Source organism: Uloborus diversus, chromosome 4 (assembly GCF_026930045.1).
Source record: "Uloborus diversus isolate 005 chromosome 4, Udiv.v.3.1, whole genome shotgun sequence".
NCBI classification, from domain to species: domain Eukaryota; kingdom Metazoa; phylum Arthropoda; class Arachnida; order Araneae; family Uloboridae; genus Uloborus; species Uloborus diversus.
This window is the reverse complement of record NC_072734.1, coordinates 18,770,885-18,791,679: the sequence shown is the minus strand read 5'-3', so window position 1 is coordinate 18,791,679 and position 20,795 is coordinate 18,770,885. Positions and strand designations below refer to the sequence as shown.

Sequence of the window (20,795 nt, the reverse complement as noted above, 5' to 3'; positions counted from 1 at the left end):
TTATAAAGCAAAATACAGTAGATCCTCGTTTTACGTGGGGTTACGTTCCACGGAAATGCCGCGTTAATCGAAACCGTCGGGGGACCTAATACTAGTGTTAAAATAGGGGCTTGGTTCCGTAGATAACAAAATACTTCATTCTAGTGATGACTAATTGTATAATAAGTTTAAAGTGTATACTAATATCGACTTTTACGCACAACATACACAAAGAAAACAAATTAATTTCTTGTTCAGTTTATCAAGAGGAGCTGGCTATGATAGTCTTTTGGCAGTCATTAAGAATTTTTCTCTGTAATTCTTTGCAGAGCATTAATGCATCCATGATCACTTGCATCATTTCCATGATAGAATCTTCCTTCACTAACAAATCAGAAAGATCATTTCTATTGTCTTGGAATGGCTCAAAATTTTCAATGTGAACATTTTTGTTTGCGCGTCACCGACGTTGGTATCCTCCTTGGTTTTGGTCTTCTTTGTCACCCCTAAAAGCTCTTCTCCCAATGAGTTCTGAACTATGTGAGTTTAATAACTTAACTTCTGGAAAGAGCTCTGGAACCAATCGCATAAAATGTCTCCTGTGGCCCAAGCTCGATTATTAGCATGTCAAAATGCAGTTGATTACGCATAATCTGCAATCTTTAGGAGTTTGGATTTTGAAAGAAGGGAAAATTTTATCTGTTTGCAATGCCACATCCGCATAAAACCGAAGCTCATCCTTGTAAAATAAAATAAAGGTGTCAAATCTTAGATCGCATATAATCGAAACCGCATAAAACGAGGGTCTACTGTATACAATAGTTATCTGTTAGGCTTTTTTCTTATTCTGTTGCTTTTATAAATATACACAGTTTCTCATTCAGGATTTATCATCACAGTCCAGGGCATCCCCTATTTCTTTTAGACTTACTAATAGTATTATGCAGTAAAAGTTTTAGCTTCTTACTAAAATTTTAAGACGGTGCTCAATGACCCTTCAATTTAACATTGGCCATAGCATAGAAGCATCTTATGTTCCCAGCTGTTTTTTTTTTGTAAACAATTATTTTAATGCAATGTATATGCATATGACTCGTGTATATTATAAAATGTAACATTGTTTTTTCACCCCCCCCCCCTCCCAAGGGTTTGCTGATTTATTTCAGTCGATATATCTTTACTAATATTATAAAGAGAGAGGACGCGTTTTTGTGTTTATATGTTCGAGGTAATCTCCAGAACCACTGCACCTATTTGAAAAATTCTTTCACCATATGAAAGGTGCTTTCTTACTGAGTAACATAGGCTATAATTCGAAAAAATCCGATAAATAGTTCTTTTTTTATTCAAATTTAGGTCCAAATTTCAAGTAATTGCCTATTATTGGCTATTAAAGGGGTGAAAAATTACTTGCACATATTATTATTATATATCGTTGAAAAGGGTAGAATTTTCCGCATTCTAAACAATTTATTTCAATGCTCTAACTTAATTACGGCAGGAGTAATTTGCGTTTTTAGCTCGAACTTTTTTAGGCTTAGCTGAAATTTAGGCACTATTTTCTTCATTAAATCTGTCAATAAAAAGTGAAGGAATTGTCCCAGTTTTCTTTTTGACAGCATTGGAAAAAGTGACATTTTTTACTCCAGAGCTCTCTCAACCTTTGTTCGAAAAAATTAGCTTCTATCTTCAAAGGAAAAAAAGTTACAAGCAATTTTAAATCAATTTCGAAATATGTCATTTTGATTCAGGTTGTCAACCATTTTATTTTCGCGTTTCCATGATTACGCTTTTTGAATCCATTGTTTATTTCCTTATTTTGCACCTGATTTTTTAAACTTATTTTATTTCATGTTTCCATGGTTACGCTTTTAAAATCCATCTTTCGCTTTTTAATTTCTTAAAGTATTTTAATATCTGTCGTCATTTGGAAGGGTAATTTTGCATGGTGTTTTTTTTTTCTCTTATTTAAGTTAGTTATTAAGTTATTCTTTTAACTATTTGTTGAATATATGTCACTTGACACAATTCTTGTTCTCAAGGTAGACCGGGCAAAGCAGCTCTTAATATATAAAGATTTGGAAGCTACTGTTAATGTGATTTTATACCTTTTTGTTTGTTTGGCGAAACATTTATTATTGCCAAAGAAAAAACATCCGCTTCACTCGCAAAATTGCTGGGTTCTGGAAACGTGGTCGCTTGGCACGTTAGGCGCTGAGCAGTTCAGTCTAGGATTATTGTTTTAAGGCAACTGTTAGTGTAATTCATTGCTTTGGCGATTTGTTTTGAAAGAAAAGAAACTTTTTATTTGTTTTTGTCCAAGTGAAATGTACGACATTTTCTTTTTTTTTTCTGACGATGATTCTTGAATGTTCTACGGGATGTTTTTTTTTTTTTGTTAGATGGATGTATTATGATAGCGTGGTTGCTGGGCAAGTTTGGGGATAAACAATAGAGCTGCGGAATTATTCTTACATTTGAAAGATATTATTTGATATCTTTTTTTGTTTATCTGGCAAAATATTTTAAATTGCAGTAACAACCACTTCACTCGCAAAATAGAATTTTAAAGCAACTGTAAATCTAATTTAAAGATTTGACAAAAAGTATTAAATTACAAAAAAACTTAAATAGTTTTTTTTTTTTTTTTTTGAAAAGGTGTGTACGCATTTTATACAAAGAAAAATTATCATTCCACATCAGAGGGGAAGGAGGCGTCAATTCTTTTTATTTAACGGACTTTCATTAAATTTATAGCACTGGCATCGCTGTGCTGGTACTGCTAGTATCATGTTATATATCCGATATTTATTTTGAAAACATCATGATATTCTGATATTTTTGATAGTCAACCCTCGTTTATCGTGGTTAATTCGTTCCAGACTTTACCGCGATAACTGAATTTCCGCAAAGTAGGGTTCTGTATTTATAAACCGAATATCTTCCTTATTAGAGCACATAAAACTTATGACTATTTAAATAGGTTTTTAAGCTAGAGCACCCTAGACATAACAGCCCCCTTAGCCACCATTAAATTTGTAGTATTCCATATATTGCCCAAAATAATACCCTAAACCAAAAAGATATCACGTTGTTAATTATTGGGAAATAAACTACACACACACTTGTAGTTCTTACACACTACTACTAATCTATGAAAAAGGCTCAACTTGTTTGATGATGAATTAATTGTCAGTTAGTGACCGTATGTGCCCCCGTTTTTCCTCAACATTCATCCTCATTAAAGGGATTACGTATACAATTTTAAAAGCTAGTATATTGTTGAACACCATCTACAGATGTATTTATCTCCTAGTAATAATATAGCAATTTATACTTTTCAGTTAGTGCTTAACGTTTAAAATGAGATAGCGATTCCCTTCACTTTCTTCGCAGATTTCATACCTCCGCTCCCTCAACTAGTACAACTACAGCCGCACAAAAGAGCTCACCTTATTTAAAAGACATACTTTGTTATTCTTTTGAAGTAAAAAGTTTACATGAGCGAATAAAAAAGGTTAATTACTATATTTGAAAAAATAAAAACTAGAAAAAAACGCGATGTAGTGAAGCCGCGAAGTCGAAGCGTGAAGTAGCGAGGGAAGACTGTATTTATTTTTTCAACCACGGTATTTTCAATATAAAAATTATATTAATCATAGTAATATTGTTCATTTATTTTTTTAAATAATCAAAAAGTTATGTACTATATTTTTAAGATGTATTAATACATCATTAAGATAACAAAGTAATATAGTATTCCTTTTTTATTTTATATTCATAAAATTAAAAGTAACGTAACAATTTTAATTCCGATTAAAAGTGCTTAATTTTACATTAAACGTTGGTCAGAAAAAATAAAATGTCCTATGACTGTGCACCAACTAGTACATTTTTCTTTTATTTCTCAATCATATTATAACTGTGCATAACTAGCTAACAGAAGAAAAATGAGTAAAACAGCTTATGTTAAATTAATTCCATTAAAATTGATTAAAATGTCAAATGGAATGTTAGATATAAATAATAAAAGAAAACTTAATTTTAGGTCTATATATTGTAATAACAATATAAGAAAATAACAAGAAGTTCTGTCTAGAACTAAACGAGCCTACTTCCCGTATACCAATATCGACTTTCTAGTATCTGATCAGTATTCTCAAAATTAGCTAAAATCGTGAATTATTTCAAACATATTTTTTTAATATTTTAAGCTGATTTCGAGAAATGAAGTATGCCTCACTCATCTAAAGAAGTAGATATGTAAAAAATAAATAAAAGAACAAATAAAATAGCAACACTTTTTAAACAAAGCAGCTAAACACATTTTTTCCATCAAAAAAAATATTCAACCGCTTTCAAAAAGGAAAAAAAAAAGGAATTCAAATTAAAAGCTCATTAAAATAATCATATCAAAAAAAAAAAAAAGTTTGTTTTTCCCCTGTTGCCAAAACAATTTTTAAGAATGAATTAATGTACTTTCAAAAATAAATAAAAACCATAAAATGTCAACTTAAAGAAATAATTTTCATTGTCAAAAACAAAAAAAAAAAAATTGTCTGTGCATATCTTTATGTAGAAACATAAAGGACTCCGAATTTCTCCGCCAAAAACTGAATACATAAATTAAAACTTTAGCTTGAAAATAAAATCAAAACATATTTAAAACAATTATTTCACAGTAAAAACCATGGCCGTGGAGTGAGAGTCCATCTGATTTTGGGACAAAAGAGTTAGATCCGAGAGCCGAAAGTTTTAAATTCAAAGACTCCGAGTTGAAATCGGTGATTTCCTCAAAAAGTCCGCAAGTCTGCCAATATTTGCAGAGACGGAGTAGGACTTATTATTTGATACAGGAGTCGGAGTCAGAGTCGAATATCCAAGAGTCGGAGTCAGCCATTTTTCCTCCCTGCATAAATTTTTGCCAAAGCTACAAAGTCGGGAAGTCGGAGTCCGAGTAATTTTCGGGCACAGGAGTCAGAGTCAGGAGCGCCAAAATTGTCGGAGTCGGGAGTATGTCGTCAAGAGCTATTTCCAACATAGTTTGTTTGAAGTAAATCCGCCTTTAAGTTCGGAATCTAAATTGACTTTTAGTTTCCCCTCAGGCGCTAGTGTTAAGAGATTTGAACTGTTCAAAATTGAACGTAAACTTGTTCAAATCAAAAAGATATTTTCGATACATGTTTTTCATCAAAAGCTTTTCCCTACAAAGTTTGTTTGGAGCCACTTCGCCTCTAAGTTCAAGATTTATTTTTGATTTGAATTTCCCCATAGGCGCTAATGTTAAGTGTTTTTGAACTGTTAAAAATTGAACGAAAAATTGCTCAAATCAAAAAATAAATTATGGGAATCAGATGTCCTTGCCGAGATCTTTCTAACAAAAAAAAATTTGTTCGAATCGGACTATTCATTCAAAAGTTATTAGGGGGGACAGACAGATCGACAGACATTTTTCCCCCATCTCAATACCCTACTTTCCAATTTTTAATTTTTCAATATTTATCTAACTATTTTATTTATTTTTGAATTTTTTTTGTTTTTCAGATGCATTAAGCCTTCTTTCATGCTTTTTTCTTCTTTCTCTGACTTTTACTGGGAAAGTAGGCTAAAAAGTGTTTTGAAGATGCATTTACTTTGAAGACTTGAATTTGGGCTGATTGAAAGTATCGGATATATATCAAAATATCCGATATATATCAAAATATTGGATATTTTTGATATTTTCGAATCCTGCGCTCCTCCCCATACTAATGAAGATTGGGGGAGGAGTTGAGCACCCTCTTTCAGTTGAAATAGGAAGCTAAAATTCTTCCAGTATATTACTATCCACTAGTCTAAAAATATTGAGGGGTGTCCTGGTATCTAGGAGAAACTTTTTTTTTTTGCATGTATTTTTGAACCACCCTAGGGTACACTCTTTCACATAAAAATAAAATCTGCTTGGATGTTTTTATACTGGTTTTTCTTAAAGTGGTGCTTACTTTCCAAATGTGCATTTAAATTTTTATCCTTATTCCATTTAGTTTTTTTCACAATGTTAATACACTTCGACATATCCACTTTTTGTATTTCTGAGAAGAATTAAAATGATTTCATTTCACACTAGACACCGGCAGTTTAAATTTACCTACTGGAGGGTATTGGTTATATCAGCCCTTATATTGGAAAAAACTGTCGTAATAGAAATGGTAATGTGGATTAAAACCAAAAGTTCAGTTATTGATACCCAAAACCCCCTTGCGGCGTCCCTAGGAGTTTTTTTCTCTCATAGACAACATTTTCAGCTATTGAGGTCAAAACCACCTTCATACCTTGAGTTATTATTGGACCAATGGGCAAAAAACTTAAGATAAGGATCAAAGGTTTAAAAACATATTCATATATCTTAAAACAGTTTTTTAAAATGAATTTTCTTTATCAGTACATAACTTTATAAACGCTCTGTATATTTGAAGCAAATAAAAACAATGCAGAAAATAAATATTTTCATACACAACTTTAAGAAAATCTTAAAATTAATTTTCATGCTACTTTAAAAGGATTTTTTTTAATTTAGCAGTGACATAATGACTGCTGTTTGTGCTGAATTAGATTTAGTTTTGACAGTTAAATTTGTAAAGAATTATGTCTTCAGAAAAAAATATCCTCAACTACAAATGAGATGGACACTGGATCAAAGGATTTAGGCTGCAATTAAATGTATTTTTTCACATCATGTCATGACAAATTTAAATAAAACGAAGTTTGAATAAGATTATACTTTGATAGATACTGAATTAAAAAAATATTAATACTTAGAAAACCACTGCTTTAATTTATTTTCAAAAAACACAGTCCTATACTTATAAACAATTTTTAACAGACCAACGGTTCATTACGTACAGAAATATAGTGTTAAAGACATAGCTTGACTATTCATTACAGATGGATATTAATGGTGATTTAAGTATTCGCAGGTTATTCATATTAATGTTCTTGAAGAGGTAAAAAGGGACGAAATTTGGCAAAAAGACAGATACAGGAAGGAACAATAAGTTATCTTCATTTCGTACTGATATTTAGATTACTGAACGAGAACGGAGTCGACTCAGTAGGAGGTAGGATCACTGAGAACGGTGATGCACGAAGAAAAACGTCTCGGTACAGAGTCAATAAGAGTGTGGGTGGTGTCCTGAAGGATGACTCTCCATTCCCTGTCAACCATTTACCAAAGATTTTTTTTTTTTTTTCAGGATACAAGTTTTACTATGAATCTTCAGGAGTTAAAATTTTTTACACCAAATTGTTATAATCCTGCCAGAGGGAAACTGAAAGAAACCTTCATAGGAAATAAATTTCTATTTTGAAAAAGGATAAAATGTACTTACGGATTGCATTATAGCAGTCTCAAAAATATCCATTCTTCTTGTTTCCAATGCAATGCCAACAGCTTGCCTGTATTGTCCATCTTGGAAACATCGCTGAAACATTCGATTAACAATAGCTTCAAGACGAGAATCAATCATTTTCTGCTCTGAGCTTTCAGCATTATGAACACGCAGCTTTGTGTAATGGTCAATGCATTTTGCTAAAGAAATTAAAGAAAATGAAAAAAAATTGAAAGATTAGTACATGCTCATAAAACAAAAATGGGGAAAAAGTACACTACACCAAATCATTTTGAGGAGAATATAAAAACAAGAATTGGCAGCTAATACAGAACTTAAAAGTATTGGTTTCATCAAATTTCCAAACTTACAAATTATTGTTTCTACATATTCAGATGACTGATTGACATCAAACAAATCTCCAGCTCCCAAGGCATACGTTAGGGAATCTTCAAAAGATCCCAGATGATAGTACACCTAAAAAATATAATAAGTTAAATATGTGGCTTTTTTTAACAAAAATATTTTTTGGTAAACTTATTTGCAGCTTAAGGGTAATGGAGGCAAAATTTAATCAGATAATCATGTTGATAATTTTAACTAATTTATATATAATAAAAGTTTATAAATTTACCTTAACTAGGATATTTTTAAAAAATGCACTAAAAAAAGTTTCCCTCAATTCTTTATGCTTCACCACATACTATATAAGTAAGTACTTACTACTAAAAGCATTAACAACAAAAAATGATCAAAAGTTAAATCAAAATGAAAAATTTTACTTAATTCCCAAAGAATGTTGAAGCATACTTATTTACAATGCAAGCATGGTATTAGTAGATAAGTTTGTAAACTTTTTAAAAGAAAAAGCTTCTTTTTTTTTCTCATCAAAAGGCATTCTTACTAAGCTGAAAACATCTCTTAAGAAATGTGATATTATGGACACAATTGGCACAGTTTCATTCTCTATATATTCAGAAATAGTAGTGGCAGGTCCTGCAACTACTTCACGATTAGGGACGTATGATGCAGGAGTAATTGTAAAGCCTAACAGTTAATAAATACAGGTGATAAAAATGCTTTTGGAAACTTTTCTGGATGCTGCCAAAAGACAACAGGCATTTGAAACAAGACAACACCAACAACAAGTCTATATAGGCAATACAAAAAGCCAAACCAGTCCAACACACGGCTACATCAAAGCTAGACTAATATTACGAAGTTATAATAACCATTATGATTTTGTAAAAAAATGAAGCATACAAACCTTAGATGCAACAAGAGCAGCAAGCTGTCGACTGATAAAAACTTCATTTTCATACAAGACTTCTCTGTAATACATAAAAATTCCTCACAAAATTGGAAAATTTTAACTAACAAAACATTTTACAAAACATGTCTACAAAGGAGTGCAAGTGAAATTAAGTTGAATTAATGACTATATGTGCATAAGTACAAGAAAAGAAGTAGGGCTGTGCCAAAAATCGACGTGCATCCCACATTGTTAAACCGGTTTAGAATTTTTCTCTAAAGTGATGCATCGATACTGCTCCAATATACAGACACCGGTTCTGAGTTGATGCCGTCACTAATTTTTTCACACTAATGTTAAATTAGCAGTGTGTCAATTTAATCTGGCTTAACATTGAAAGTCCCAAGAGTTAAACTTTCATTTCTCAAAAATATGTAAGAAATGCACATATCACTCATTTGGAAGAAGGGTGCCACAATAAGAAGAAATGAAATTTTGCAGGAGAAGTGTTTGAAGTTGAACTCTTCAGGCAATTTGCATTAAGAAAAGTAAGTTTGCTGTGCTCTCCAGTGGTAAATATTCGAACAAAAACGTCATTATTTTCCAAAGAAGATAACGTCCTTCAAAGGAAGTTATCTTCTTCTTAAAGGTAAGCCTTTAAGCGAAAAAAAAAAAAAAAAACAGAAAATTAAAAATTTCGTATTGTGGCACTCTTTTTCCAAATGAGCGTTATATTTTTAGTTATTGACGAAAGATTGATGAACTAGCAAGTTTAACACATTGTCACTTATCAGGAAAAAAAATTAGAGCAAAATAGCAACAAAAAATGAAGACATGTATTTTGGTGTTACAAGTAGTGGAGTTCCTAGCACAGGTGTTATACGGGTCGGTAACTCAAAATGTCATCAATCCCCCCCCCCCACCCCAAATAAATGAAATTAATTTAAAAATCTTTAAATGTTTTATGTAAATATGAAATTCATACAATTTTAAGAAACAAGTTATTTCTATTTTTGTGGTGTAACAACAGTTTAGAAGACAAATATAAACTGAGTCCATTTTATGCGAATTTGCCCTAGACGCCATATGTAACTTCACCCCTCCCCCTGTAGTATTGGGTGCTTTATTTTTGTTAAATTTGTTTGATTAAATATAATTGCAGAAGTTTTTATATTTTTTATAAACTATGGAATCTTTTTTGACTATCACTCAGTGTGGACCTACTGTTTATAAGGAACATGATAAACACTAAAATTATCCTAAGTATATTATCAGTAATTTATTATATGTATCTCAAAATTTACAAACAACTAAAGTCATTTAAACGTAAACTTACTATGAATGTTTGCCGTGTAATGATAAACTAACGAATTCATCGCTTTGTTAAGCAACTTTTGCGGTCACTATCACTTCAGGTGAAGAATTAAAACAGATCGGTGAAGAATCAAAACAGATCGTGAATTTCTTCTCTCGCCTTCATCCGGCATAGAAAGATAAGATGACGTCATGATGTTCCACAGTGTTCTACAAAGTTTTCGAATGATTTTGCACACGTCTCTTTCCGCACGTGGCGGACATATGACGACATTAGGCTAATCAGGGATAGCTGTGCTTATAGGATTCAGCCGTTGGATCTTTTTCTCTTTCTAGCTTCTGGTTTTTAGTTTGCTTACTGGTAGATTGCAGTAGGGGTTTTTGACTCTCTGGCATTATTAAGCCATCGAGTTCCCCATTCATATTTATCAGAATGTATTGAGACTTAAGTTTTTTTATCGTCGCGAGATAGGATCTGATTGAATCTTCAAGCATTATCCGAAATTAGTATTCGTTGAGTATCTTGAATTAAATTTTAGTATCAAGTATCTAGGAATCCAGATCATGAAATATTTTTTGACTCGATCTCTGGTAATAGTAAATTGGGATAAGTAAACAGAAATAAGACTGACTTTAGATATAGTTTTAGCTGAAGCTTAATTTTGAATATGATTTGAGTTAATAACTTTTTCATTGATTTTAATTTATACAATTGTTAATCATTAATAAACTTGTTGTTTATAATAGGACTTTTTCATCACTCAGTTTAAAATGATTAACTCAAGAGAAAATTAATTTCTAATTGATAGCTCGGCTGCTCTACTTAGGCATCACACTTTGCTAATTTATTAGCTTTGTATTATTAGTATTCTTAGCAAAACTTGGGCTATTATACTACTCATGATGCAATATGCTGGAGAATTAGTATAGCTCGTCAGAACCTTTTTTTAATGAAAGAATATGTGAACTTTTGAGTGAAATGCATGATTTTGCATCCATTTACAAACACTTTTTTCATTGAAAAAACAAGCTCATGTAATTTCAAAACTTTTCTTCAATATTTCTCACTAACTTGTGCTTGAAGTACTGCTTTATAAAATAAATAATTTCTTTCTGGTGCAGGAATAAGTTAATTTGTGTTTGGCATGATATACAATTTTTTTCCTTTGCTGTAAATTTTACAAAATATATACAAGTTTAAAAAAATATTGTGATGCATTGCTACATCGAGATGTAAGGTTGGCGATGCATCACTACGTAGAAATTCTTGCATCACCCAGCCATAATAAGGAGTATAGTAATTTGAAACAAAAACTATGTTTTAATTGAAAGACTTGTAAATTAAACTTGGATAAACGTCAAGTTGGCACTCATTTGCTAAAATTTACTGTTAGCGTAACTGAACTTTTACTAATTTTTACTTTTATGCATTTTTTTAAATCTAGAATATTCAATTTATGAATGAAACAGAAATTTAAGTGTTACATTTGTACTCTTAATAGAATGCTTTTCCGGTGAATGCCATGAAAGTAGAATAAAGAGGAGTGTAAATAACAAAATAATTCACTGGCTTAGGCTTAAAGGTTTTAATTACTAAGCAACACTCATACCGTTGTTCAACCAATGTGGAAATTTCAAGTAGACCAAACACTGTTTAACTTCATTTTGAAGTTACAAAAAGAACAATGCTGATCAATCAGCTGATTAGAACTCATCCCAGTAAAGCATACTAAAGATTCCAAATATATCAAACTTTTACTGCACTTAGAGCAGGAATTAACAAATAGAGGGAGCAAATCCAATCATTGGCTTAGCAAAAGGTGACCCAAAGACCTCAAGTCACGTGACTCAACAACCATGAATGGTTGACATGTTTTGCTTGAAACTAGCGAAAGAAATGCTTCACAAATAAAAGTCTTCTTCCCACCATTTTATCTCTTCTCAATAGCACTACCCAACAGTCTTTTCCCCACACCAAATTGTCTTTAATTATATTGAATGATCTTTGCATTTTCAAACTAAAATTTTCATGAAAATATAAGTAAATTTAATTTATTTACTTTTTAACAGAACTTTAAGAGAACTTTTGTTGAAATGGAAAAAAATTCATTCTTGTACAAGATGCGAAAAGATTGCATTAGCATACCAAAAAGTAAGTTTATGCTACTTTGCAGCATTTCTGAAATGTCAATCTCAATTGAGTGGCAATCTCTAAATATCTGCAACTAGTTTTCTACATTACAATTACATATTAATTCCTAAACAGTGTCCAATAAGGCTTGCTGAAAAAAAATACAGTTATTTTTACAAGCATGGGCTTTTAGTTAAATTTCTGTATTTTTCTTATAAATGCATGGGTTAACCATAAAAGCATATTTCTGAAATTTTGAAGTTGAAGAATTGCATGTACGATACTCTGCTTGGAGCTACAAGGAATGTCTTCAAAAGAATTGAGAGGAGAACATTTTGATGGAAGTTTTATCCAGAAGCTCACAACATGAAGTCATTTATCAAGGGGTCCCTTGAAACCCAAAAATGTGCTTAATAATTTTAAGTTACGAGTTTGTGCAATATGGGATGTTGGTTCCCCTACATCAATTTTCACAGAGGTAAGAATAATTTTCTTAGTGAATCAATCTTTTTTAAGTTTTAATTTAAATAAATAAAAAAGTTAAAAAATACATATTTGATGAAAATACCAACCAAAATAATAATAAGAAAGAAGAAAAGAGCATTTATATGGGATACTTATAGAATATTTTCTTAAAAGGTCAAGATACATTAACCAATTAAGGAATCTTTTTGAACTCGAATCAGGGCTTTACATTTTAAACTTATGATACTGAACTTGCTAAAGTATTTTTAAAAACAGTTTTATTTTATTTTAAAACCATTATTAAATTATTTTTTAAGAATACCATTACATATTTTTTTACAAGAACGGCATTTTTCAGAAATTCAACAACTTTCTTTTTGCTAGTAACTTACATTTTCTGTATAGCCTCTGAAATTTCAGGCCAAAAGACATCAACAATGCTGTTTAATTTTTTCAACGCAAAATCATGAACTTCAGCTTGATTTTCATCCAATAGAGAGAGAATCCCTCCTAAAAAAACATTGTGGGTTAAATTATAAAATTAAATAATTACAGTTGTTCCATGTAAACGTAGACATGAGGATAGAAGTTTTAGAACCATCATTTTCTTATGATCAAATTAAAAGTGACACTACAAAGTTTGAAAGAAAAACAAAATATTGCATTAAAAAAATATTCTTGTATTACAGTAAACTCCCGGTTATCGGCGGTCGGTTTATCCGCTGCTCAGATTATCCAGGGATCTTTTTTCACTATTTTTTTTAATGATCATTAAATATTTTTTAAACTTATGATTGTGTTATTGTTCCTTTTTATCTTTTACCTATATATATTTTTTGCATTCAATGTTAGTAGATGGAATGTAGTAATGTTTTTAACAAAAATTTAAATGTATGTGTGAGTGTTATTCATATTTTTTAACTATTGTACACAGTAGCATCGTTTTTTAACTATTATTCAGATTAACCGCGGTTTTCGCTTATTAGCTTTTACATATATATATTTTTTGCATTCAATGTTAGTAGATGGAATGTAGTAATGTTTTTAACAAAAATTTAAATGTATGTGTGAGTGTTATTCATATTTTTTAGCTATTGTATAAAGTAGTATCATTTTTTAACTATTATTCAGATTAACCGCGGTTTTCGCTTATTAGCGGTTACTGTGACACCCTATTCATTGGATAATTGGGAGTTCACTGTATTTATCTAAGCCTAAAGTTGTTGCACAATACAAAAATCTTTCTATTAGAAAAAATTAGCAATTTTCATACAACCACAAATAATATTTAAGGCGTTCCATGAGACAAGGGGAAATCCACCACAACTGCATTTCAAGCAATGTCCCTTGTAACATTGCGTGCGTATATTGCCCACTGGCGGATCCAGAAATTTTTCAAGGAGGGGGCGGTTGTTGTTTTTTACCTTACTTCTTACTGCGTATCTGATTTACATCTGCATGGGGGGAAAGGGGCAGCCACATCATTCTTATTTTAAACAACTAAAATTTAGAAATTTAGCCAAAGATGTCCCTGAATCTATTCCTTTCTTTTTCTGTTGAAAGAAATATTCTGAAATGGCGTTTTAGAAAGGTTGAATGCGTCAATAACTAAGTTCCAATAAATTTCCTTCAAAAAATACCTTTTAGTGTCAACAGTTCATTTAATAATCCACAAAACTTGACAGTATTTCGGTTCTTTAAAGTAAAGCAACATTCTTTAGTAAATTCCTGTTTCTAAACCAGACATTTATTCAAAAAAAAAAAAAGACATTTAGTAGTGAATAAATCTTATGCTTCAAATGAACTTGTTTACTTATTTGCACATTTTTAAATGTATATAAATAGGTTCAGTAATTCCAGAGCATAGTTCTTGATTCCTGACATTGAACGTAGCAGTGGGTTGCATGGATTAGTTTTGCAGGCTGTATGTTGGGCAATAGTGTTTTACAATAATTAGAATTCTCCTATTTCTCTATTCTATCACCTGACTAAAGATCTGTTTTCAAATACGTTCAACAAATTAAGATAAACTCTGATAAATTTGATAATAAAGTTTTTAAGAGTGATAGAAACTAACTCGGGAGCAATTGAATTGCGTTTGAGTAGGTGTGGCAAAATGAAGAAAATACAAGTTAGTTCACAATAAACATTCTGCTTTCAATTCTTTTGTTTATCACGCAATTAATATTTGTTCCTCATCGGAACTTCTTAAAGTGGAACTTAACTATATTAAAGCTGTGGCAATTGATAGAGACTATCCGCCAACTTTGATTGATTCTATTTATAAAAACTTTCAAATAAATCCCAAACTAATGTTCTTAATCGAACCTTCATCAGAAAGAATTTGGTTGTTTTGCCATTCTTTTTATCAGTAAACTATCAGGTTGCTAATATTCTAAAACAGTGGAACTTAACTATATTAAAGCTGTGGCAATTGATAGAGACTATCCGCCAACTTTGATTGATTCTATTTATAAAAACTTTCAAATAAATCCCAAACTAATGTTCTTAATCGAACCTTCATCAGAAAGAATTTGGTTGTTTTGCCATTCTTTTTATCAGTAAACTATCAGGTTGCTAATATTCTAAAACGTTTCCAATTCCAGGTGGTTCTCTCCTATTAATAAACTTTCATTCTCTTCTCTTAAAGATCCTATTCACCCTCTTAACTGTTGAGGAATTTATAAAATTGATTGTAGTAGTAAACTTGCCTATATTGGACAGACTCGGCGTGCCTTAAAAATTTGCTTGAAAGAGCATCAAAATTATGTGAAAAAACAACAATTAAATAAGTCTAGTATTGCTCAAAATTGTTGGGATTCGAATCACTCTTTTGATTTTAACTCTTTTCAGATTATCCAAAAATGCTCCAATACATCAGATCTTGACTATTGGGAATCTTTCCATATTTTGAGGAACAGTTCTAACTTAATGATCTTAAAGCAGTTCCATATTTTTCCAACATTTAGCTCCCATGTCTTTAATACTGCTCTTTCCCCATCCATTTTTTCCTATTTTGCATACTTCTCTTTTTCTCCCCATTCATTTTTATCTAATTTACTTCGTTTATTTTTACCTTTTTTGTCTTGGTTGACATTCCCCCCTCCCCTTTTTTTCTATTTATCTTTTCCTTTTTTCGAATATTTTTTTTTCTGTTTATTTTATTTCCTGGTGTTTTTCTTCCATTCAGCTTTTCCTTTCTTGTGGTTCACCGGTATTGACATTTTCTGTTTTTTTTTAAAGCTTTGGCTTAATCTTTGTCCAATTGAATTCTTTCTTTCTGGGTTTACTGTATACCTCAGAGAAAGCTCTTAGTCTTTGCTTGTATTCCTATTGGTTCCATATTAGTTTATAATTTTCTCATTGGTGTTTGGCTAATCCGCTATTTTTATCTTTTAAGCTACATGCTTATCTGCTCTTGGCTTCTGTCGGATGTCTTTTCATCTATGAGCTCATAACTTTTTGTACTGAAAAGGCGTTCCCTGTAACACCGAAACACGTCTGTTGTAATCGTCAATTTGTGCTTTTTGACGTTTTTTCTTACTTTACTGTTCAGTACAAAGGTATTTATCTTACTACATGCAATGTCTGAATCTACGTTGCATCTTTATAAGACTTTTTAGTTTTGTAAAGTGAGCGGAAGATGGCCTCCAAACATCTGCTACTAACACCACTAAAGATGATCTAAAAATACCTTTTTGAAACTTCAAAACCGATAAGTTTCCCAGGGGGGGGGGGATTTGAACCCCATTAACATCATCAAAGCTGGCTTACACTTTTGTTTTAGGACTTTAGTCTCGAAAATTTATCAGTGTAAGGTCTCTCAAGGGAGGGGCATTTGCCCCTATCGCCCCTCCTTTGTATACGTCCTTGATATTGTCACTTGTGACTGTTCCTCCACAATTGTAGAACTTAATCTTTCAGAAAAGTATATGTTTTCCTATTTTTAATACACACAATGAAGTTTCTAAAATTCTACCCGTCAAAAAAAAAAATACCTACTTAACGCCTTAGTTGGATAATGTAGAAGCACATGCACGTGCCGATACATTTGCTACAAATATGTACTCTGCTCAAATTTTTTAAAATAATATCAATATAAAACAATGGTTATCTTGAAAATCTGTAGATAAATTAATGAAATTAATCTCTTGCTTTCATGGATACATGATTGAAAGCACAATAAGCTTTGCATTACTGAAAATTTTACCTACTCACTGTATAATTTAAAAGAATACTTGCAGAGTTTTGAGTTGTGTGAGCAGATCTATACTAATATTATAAAGAGAGAGGGTGGATTTTTGTGTGTTTATATGTTCGAGGTAATCTCCAGAACCAATGCACTTATTTGAAAAATTCCTTCACTATGAAAGGTGCTCTCTTACTGAGTGACATAGGCTATAATTCGAAAAAATTTGATAAATAGTTCTTTTTTTATTTTAATTCAGGCCCAAATTTCACATAAATTCCTGAATATGGGAGTGAAAAATTGCTTGCACATGTTAATATTATATATCTTTGAAAAGGGTAGAATTTTCCACGCTCTAAACAATTTGTTTTAATGCTCTAACTTAATTACGGCGGGAGTAATTTGCGTTTTTAGCTCAAACTTTTTTAAGCTTTGCTGAAATTTAGTTACTACTTTCTTCATTAAATCTATCAATAAAAAGTGAAGGAATTGTTCCAGAGTTTTCTTTTTGACACCATTGGAAAAAGCGACATTTTTCACTCCAGATCTCTCTTGATTTATGGTCGAAAAACTTAGCTTCTATCTTCAAAGGAAAAAAAGTTACAAGCGTTTTTAAATAAAGTTCGGAAAATGTCATTTTGATTCAGGTTGTCAACCATTTTATTTTCGCGTTTCCACGGTTACGCTTTTTGAATCCACTGTTTCTTTCCTTATTTTGCATTTAATTTCTTAAACTTATTTTATTTCGTGTTTCTATGGTTATGCTTTTAAAATCCATCTTTCGCATTTTAATTTCTTAAAAGTATTTTCATATCTCATCATTGTTTGGATGGGTAATTTTGCATGGTGTTTTTATTTTTCTTTTATTTAAGCCTGATTTTTGAAAATATGTCACTTGACACAATTTTTATTCTTAAGGTAAACCGGGCAATGCAGCTCTTAATATATAAAGATTTGAAAGCTACTGTTAATGTGATTTTATACTTTTTTGTTTGTTTGGTGAAACATTTATTATTGCCAAAGAAAAACATCCGTTTCACTCGCAAAAGGGCTGGGTTCCGGTAGCGTGATCGCTGGCGCTGAGCAGTTCAGTGTAGGATTATTGTTTTAAAGCAACCATAAATGTAATTCATTGTTTTGAAAGAAAAGATACTTTCAATTTGTTTTCATCCGAGTGAAATGTATGACATTTTTTTCTTTTTCTCTGCCGTAAATTTTTGAATGCTCCACTGGATGTTTTTTTTCGTTAGACGGATGGATTATGATAGCGTGGTTGCTGTGCAAGTTTGGCGATAAACAATAGAGTTGCTGAACTATTTTTACATTTGAAAGATATTATCTGATTTCTATTTTTGTTTATTTGGCGAAATATTTTAAATTGCAGTAAAAACTGCTTCACTCACTAAATAGAGTTTTAAAGCAACTGTAAATTTAATTTAATGATTTGACAAAAAATTTTGAATTCCAAAGAAACTTTAATATATTTTTTTTTTCTTTTTTGAAAAGGTGTGTATGCATTTTATACAAAGAAAATTGATTATTTCACATCAGAGGGGGAGGGGGCGTCAATTTTTTTTATTCAACAAACTTCCATTACATTTTTAGAACGGACAGCACTGTGCGGGTACTGCTAGTACTTTATATTTTTATTTTACTATGCTTAATGCCAGGGTCAAGGAGAGGCTACGTCAGCCAAGCTGGAAACTAGGGGCCCATTCCTTGAGGGGGGTCTGGCCCCAAATCGGAGTAAAAAAAAGAAATCGGCAAGTTTTAGGGGTGGAGAGGGGTTTGGAGAACCAAAACTGACAAGGTTAAGCAGGGCCCATTTGGCTCTCAATGGTCCTACTTAAAATAGCACCACAGCAAATGCAACCACCCATGAAACTTCTTTAAAATCTAATTATTGCAAATGAATGAGAAAAATACCAACATTTGATTTAAGTACAATTTTGTACAAAGTTTTGGTGTGATGAAATTATTGTGAATGATTATAAAAACATTTCCTAAATGGAACAGAATATTTCAAAGCCATTTCAAAAGAAATTAAAACACTATTTCAAATAATGATTATGAACTTTTTAATATAAAATACATATTTGATGTATTTTCTTAAATTTTGTAAATAATCCTTTATTTTTCTTTCAATAATTATTCCCAAGAAATATAAAAATATACTTTTACAGGATTATAAGCTTATGGACTAACAGTAGCAGACTGTTTTTAACTTTAAGTGATGGTGAACTCAGAAAATCTTCAAGTTGAAAGAAGTGTGTGCTTAGACTAATCCTAGGTTGGCCAAATCCTAAAAAAATGTCTGAATGTAACATTCACAGTGAAATAGCCCAAGATCTCACAAAAACTTTGCTGCTAAGAGTATTTTTTATGAGTATTCTGCCACACCGATCTTAACATTTTTTTTTTTTTTTTTAAAATAATGCTTTGCCTCCCACTCTGGAAAAATTCGAGATGATGAGCCTGACAATCATGGCTGCAAAGGGTATATGAATTCAATACATTTTTAATCAATTGCCCCCCCCCCCCCCCTTGATTGTCGAAATGACAGGCCTGTTTTTAAATATACACTTAAAAGAAAATAGTCATAAAAGACACATCACAAAGTTTCAAAAATGAATTTTTGAAAATTAAAAGGTCTAAATACTTTGTCATTACTTTAGAATGAGAGAATGGGCAGGAAATAATAAACTAAAGTTTTTTGCAAAAAAATTCAAGGTCTGTTTGACTAACCACTTATGAATTTTAAAATAATCCCCCCCCCCCCCAACACTAAGCCAAAATGTAATATCAGTTCCCGCAGAGTGACCTTTTATGTTTGTACGGGATGCTTTTACAAATTACATTGTAAAGTTCACCTTTGAAATGAAACTTGCATAATACATCTGCTCTGGTTAAACTTCACAAAGCTTGGTTGAGAAAATTAAACTACTCCATTGCCTGCAGGGTAAAATTTAAATACTTTGTCTTTAAGTGGAGTAAATTAAATGCGTTTGCACCCTGAAATACCCAGAAAATATGTCATTGCCTTGTAGCTTGAACTCGAGCAGAATTTTTTCCGAATGATAATTATATTTGAACAGATAATTTTTAAGTAATTACTAATCAACTTCATGCCCATACAATTCAGGTATATGTAATTCAAAATAATCAACAACAATTCAATCAGTTTTAAATATGTCAGAAGAGTCACCATTAAACCTTAACAACTTCACAGAATTTAACCAATAAAGCAAGAATTTGGCATGCATTAAAATGGGAGGAAATCATCAAGAACAATATTACATCGCTTTGTGAGAATATAAAGATTTATGATCATACCGGCAGAAGTTATATTCATTTTGTTATTATAATGTGCAAATCACAATACACCAAAACAGAATTTGAGACTTGACTTGCGATTTTTGGAAAGAAACCTCTGTTGCCATATGAATGATAAAATATGTATATTATTTTTAGAGTTCTGCAAGGAAGAGAGGAAACATAATATTAAAAAGTAAAAATCAAATCAATTTCTATTTTTCATTGCTTTTAGCAAAAGCTATTAGGTTTCTTTATTTCATCTGTTTTTAAGAGATTTTGTTTTTATAACGTTACTATTGACTGGTCTCTTTGGCAACTTATTTATAACAAGCGTTGATGTTAAATTCAGCCGCAGACTTTATCTGTGACGTCATTTACGTTTCCATCATTCATGCTGCCATCTAGTGGCTAATACCCTTACAAATATAACAATTTTTCAGATCTGTTGAATGAAAGCAGATAACAATATTGAAATTGCTAGTTGAGTGAAAAAGAGAACACCCAGATGATCTTTTTCTTCTTTTTTATTTACTTTTTACAGTTTTCAAAATAAATCTTTCATGAAATAAGCGTAAAGAACGCATAAACAATTTTTTTAACATTGTATTTTGCCCCCTCGCTTTAACCTCCTCCCCGAAAATTGCTCTAATTTGGGAAACGGTTTGAATATATTTTTTAACTGGATCAAAACAGAGGCAAATTTTCATTTTTTACTTCTGTAAAACAAAACAAAAAAAAAAAGTGTCAGAAGTTTTTGACCACTTGTATGGTTGGTCGCTAGAT

General features: G+C 31.3%; 1 protein-coding gene across 1 annotated transcript in view; it reads right to left on the bottom strand.

The window, feature by feature from the left end:
* LOC129219908 (26S proteasome non-ATPase regulatory subunit 1-like) overlaps window positions 1-20,122 on the bottom strand; it is a 55,563-nt gene extending 35,441 nt beyond the window's left edge. The window contains exons 1-5 of the mRNA XM_054854222.1: window positions 20,031-20,122; window positions 12,901-13,018; window positions 8,614-8,677; window positions 7,718-7,823; window positions 7,347-7,546 (exon numbers count right to left, since the gene is read on the bottom strand). Coding sequence (XP_054710197.1) covers window positions 7,347-7,546; window positions 7,718-7,823; window positions 8,614-8,677; window positions 12,901-13,018; window positions 20,031-20,049 — 507 coding nt within the window. The 5' untranslated portion in view covers window positions 20,050-20,122. The remainder of the gene's footprint in view (window positions 1-7,346; window positions 7,547-7,717; window positions 7,824-8,613; window positions 8,678-12,900; window positions 13,019-20,030) is intronic.
* Between the last annotated feature and the right edge of the window lie 673 nt (window positions 20,123-20,795).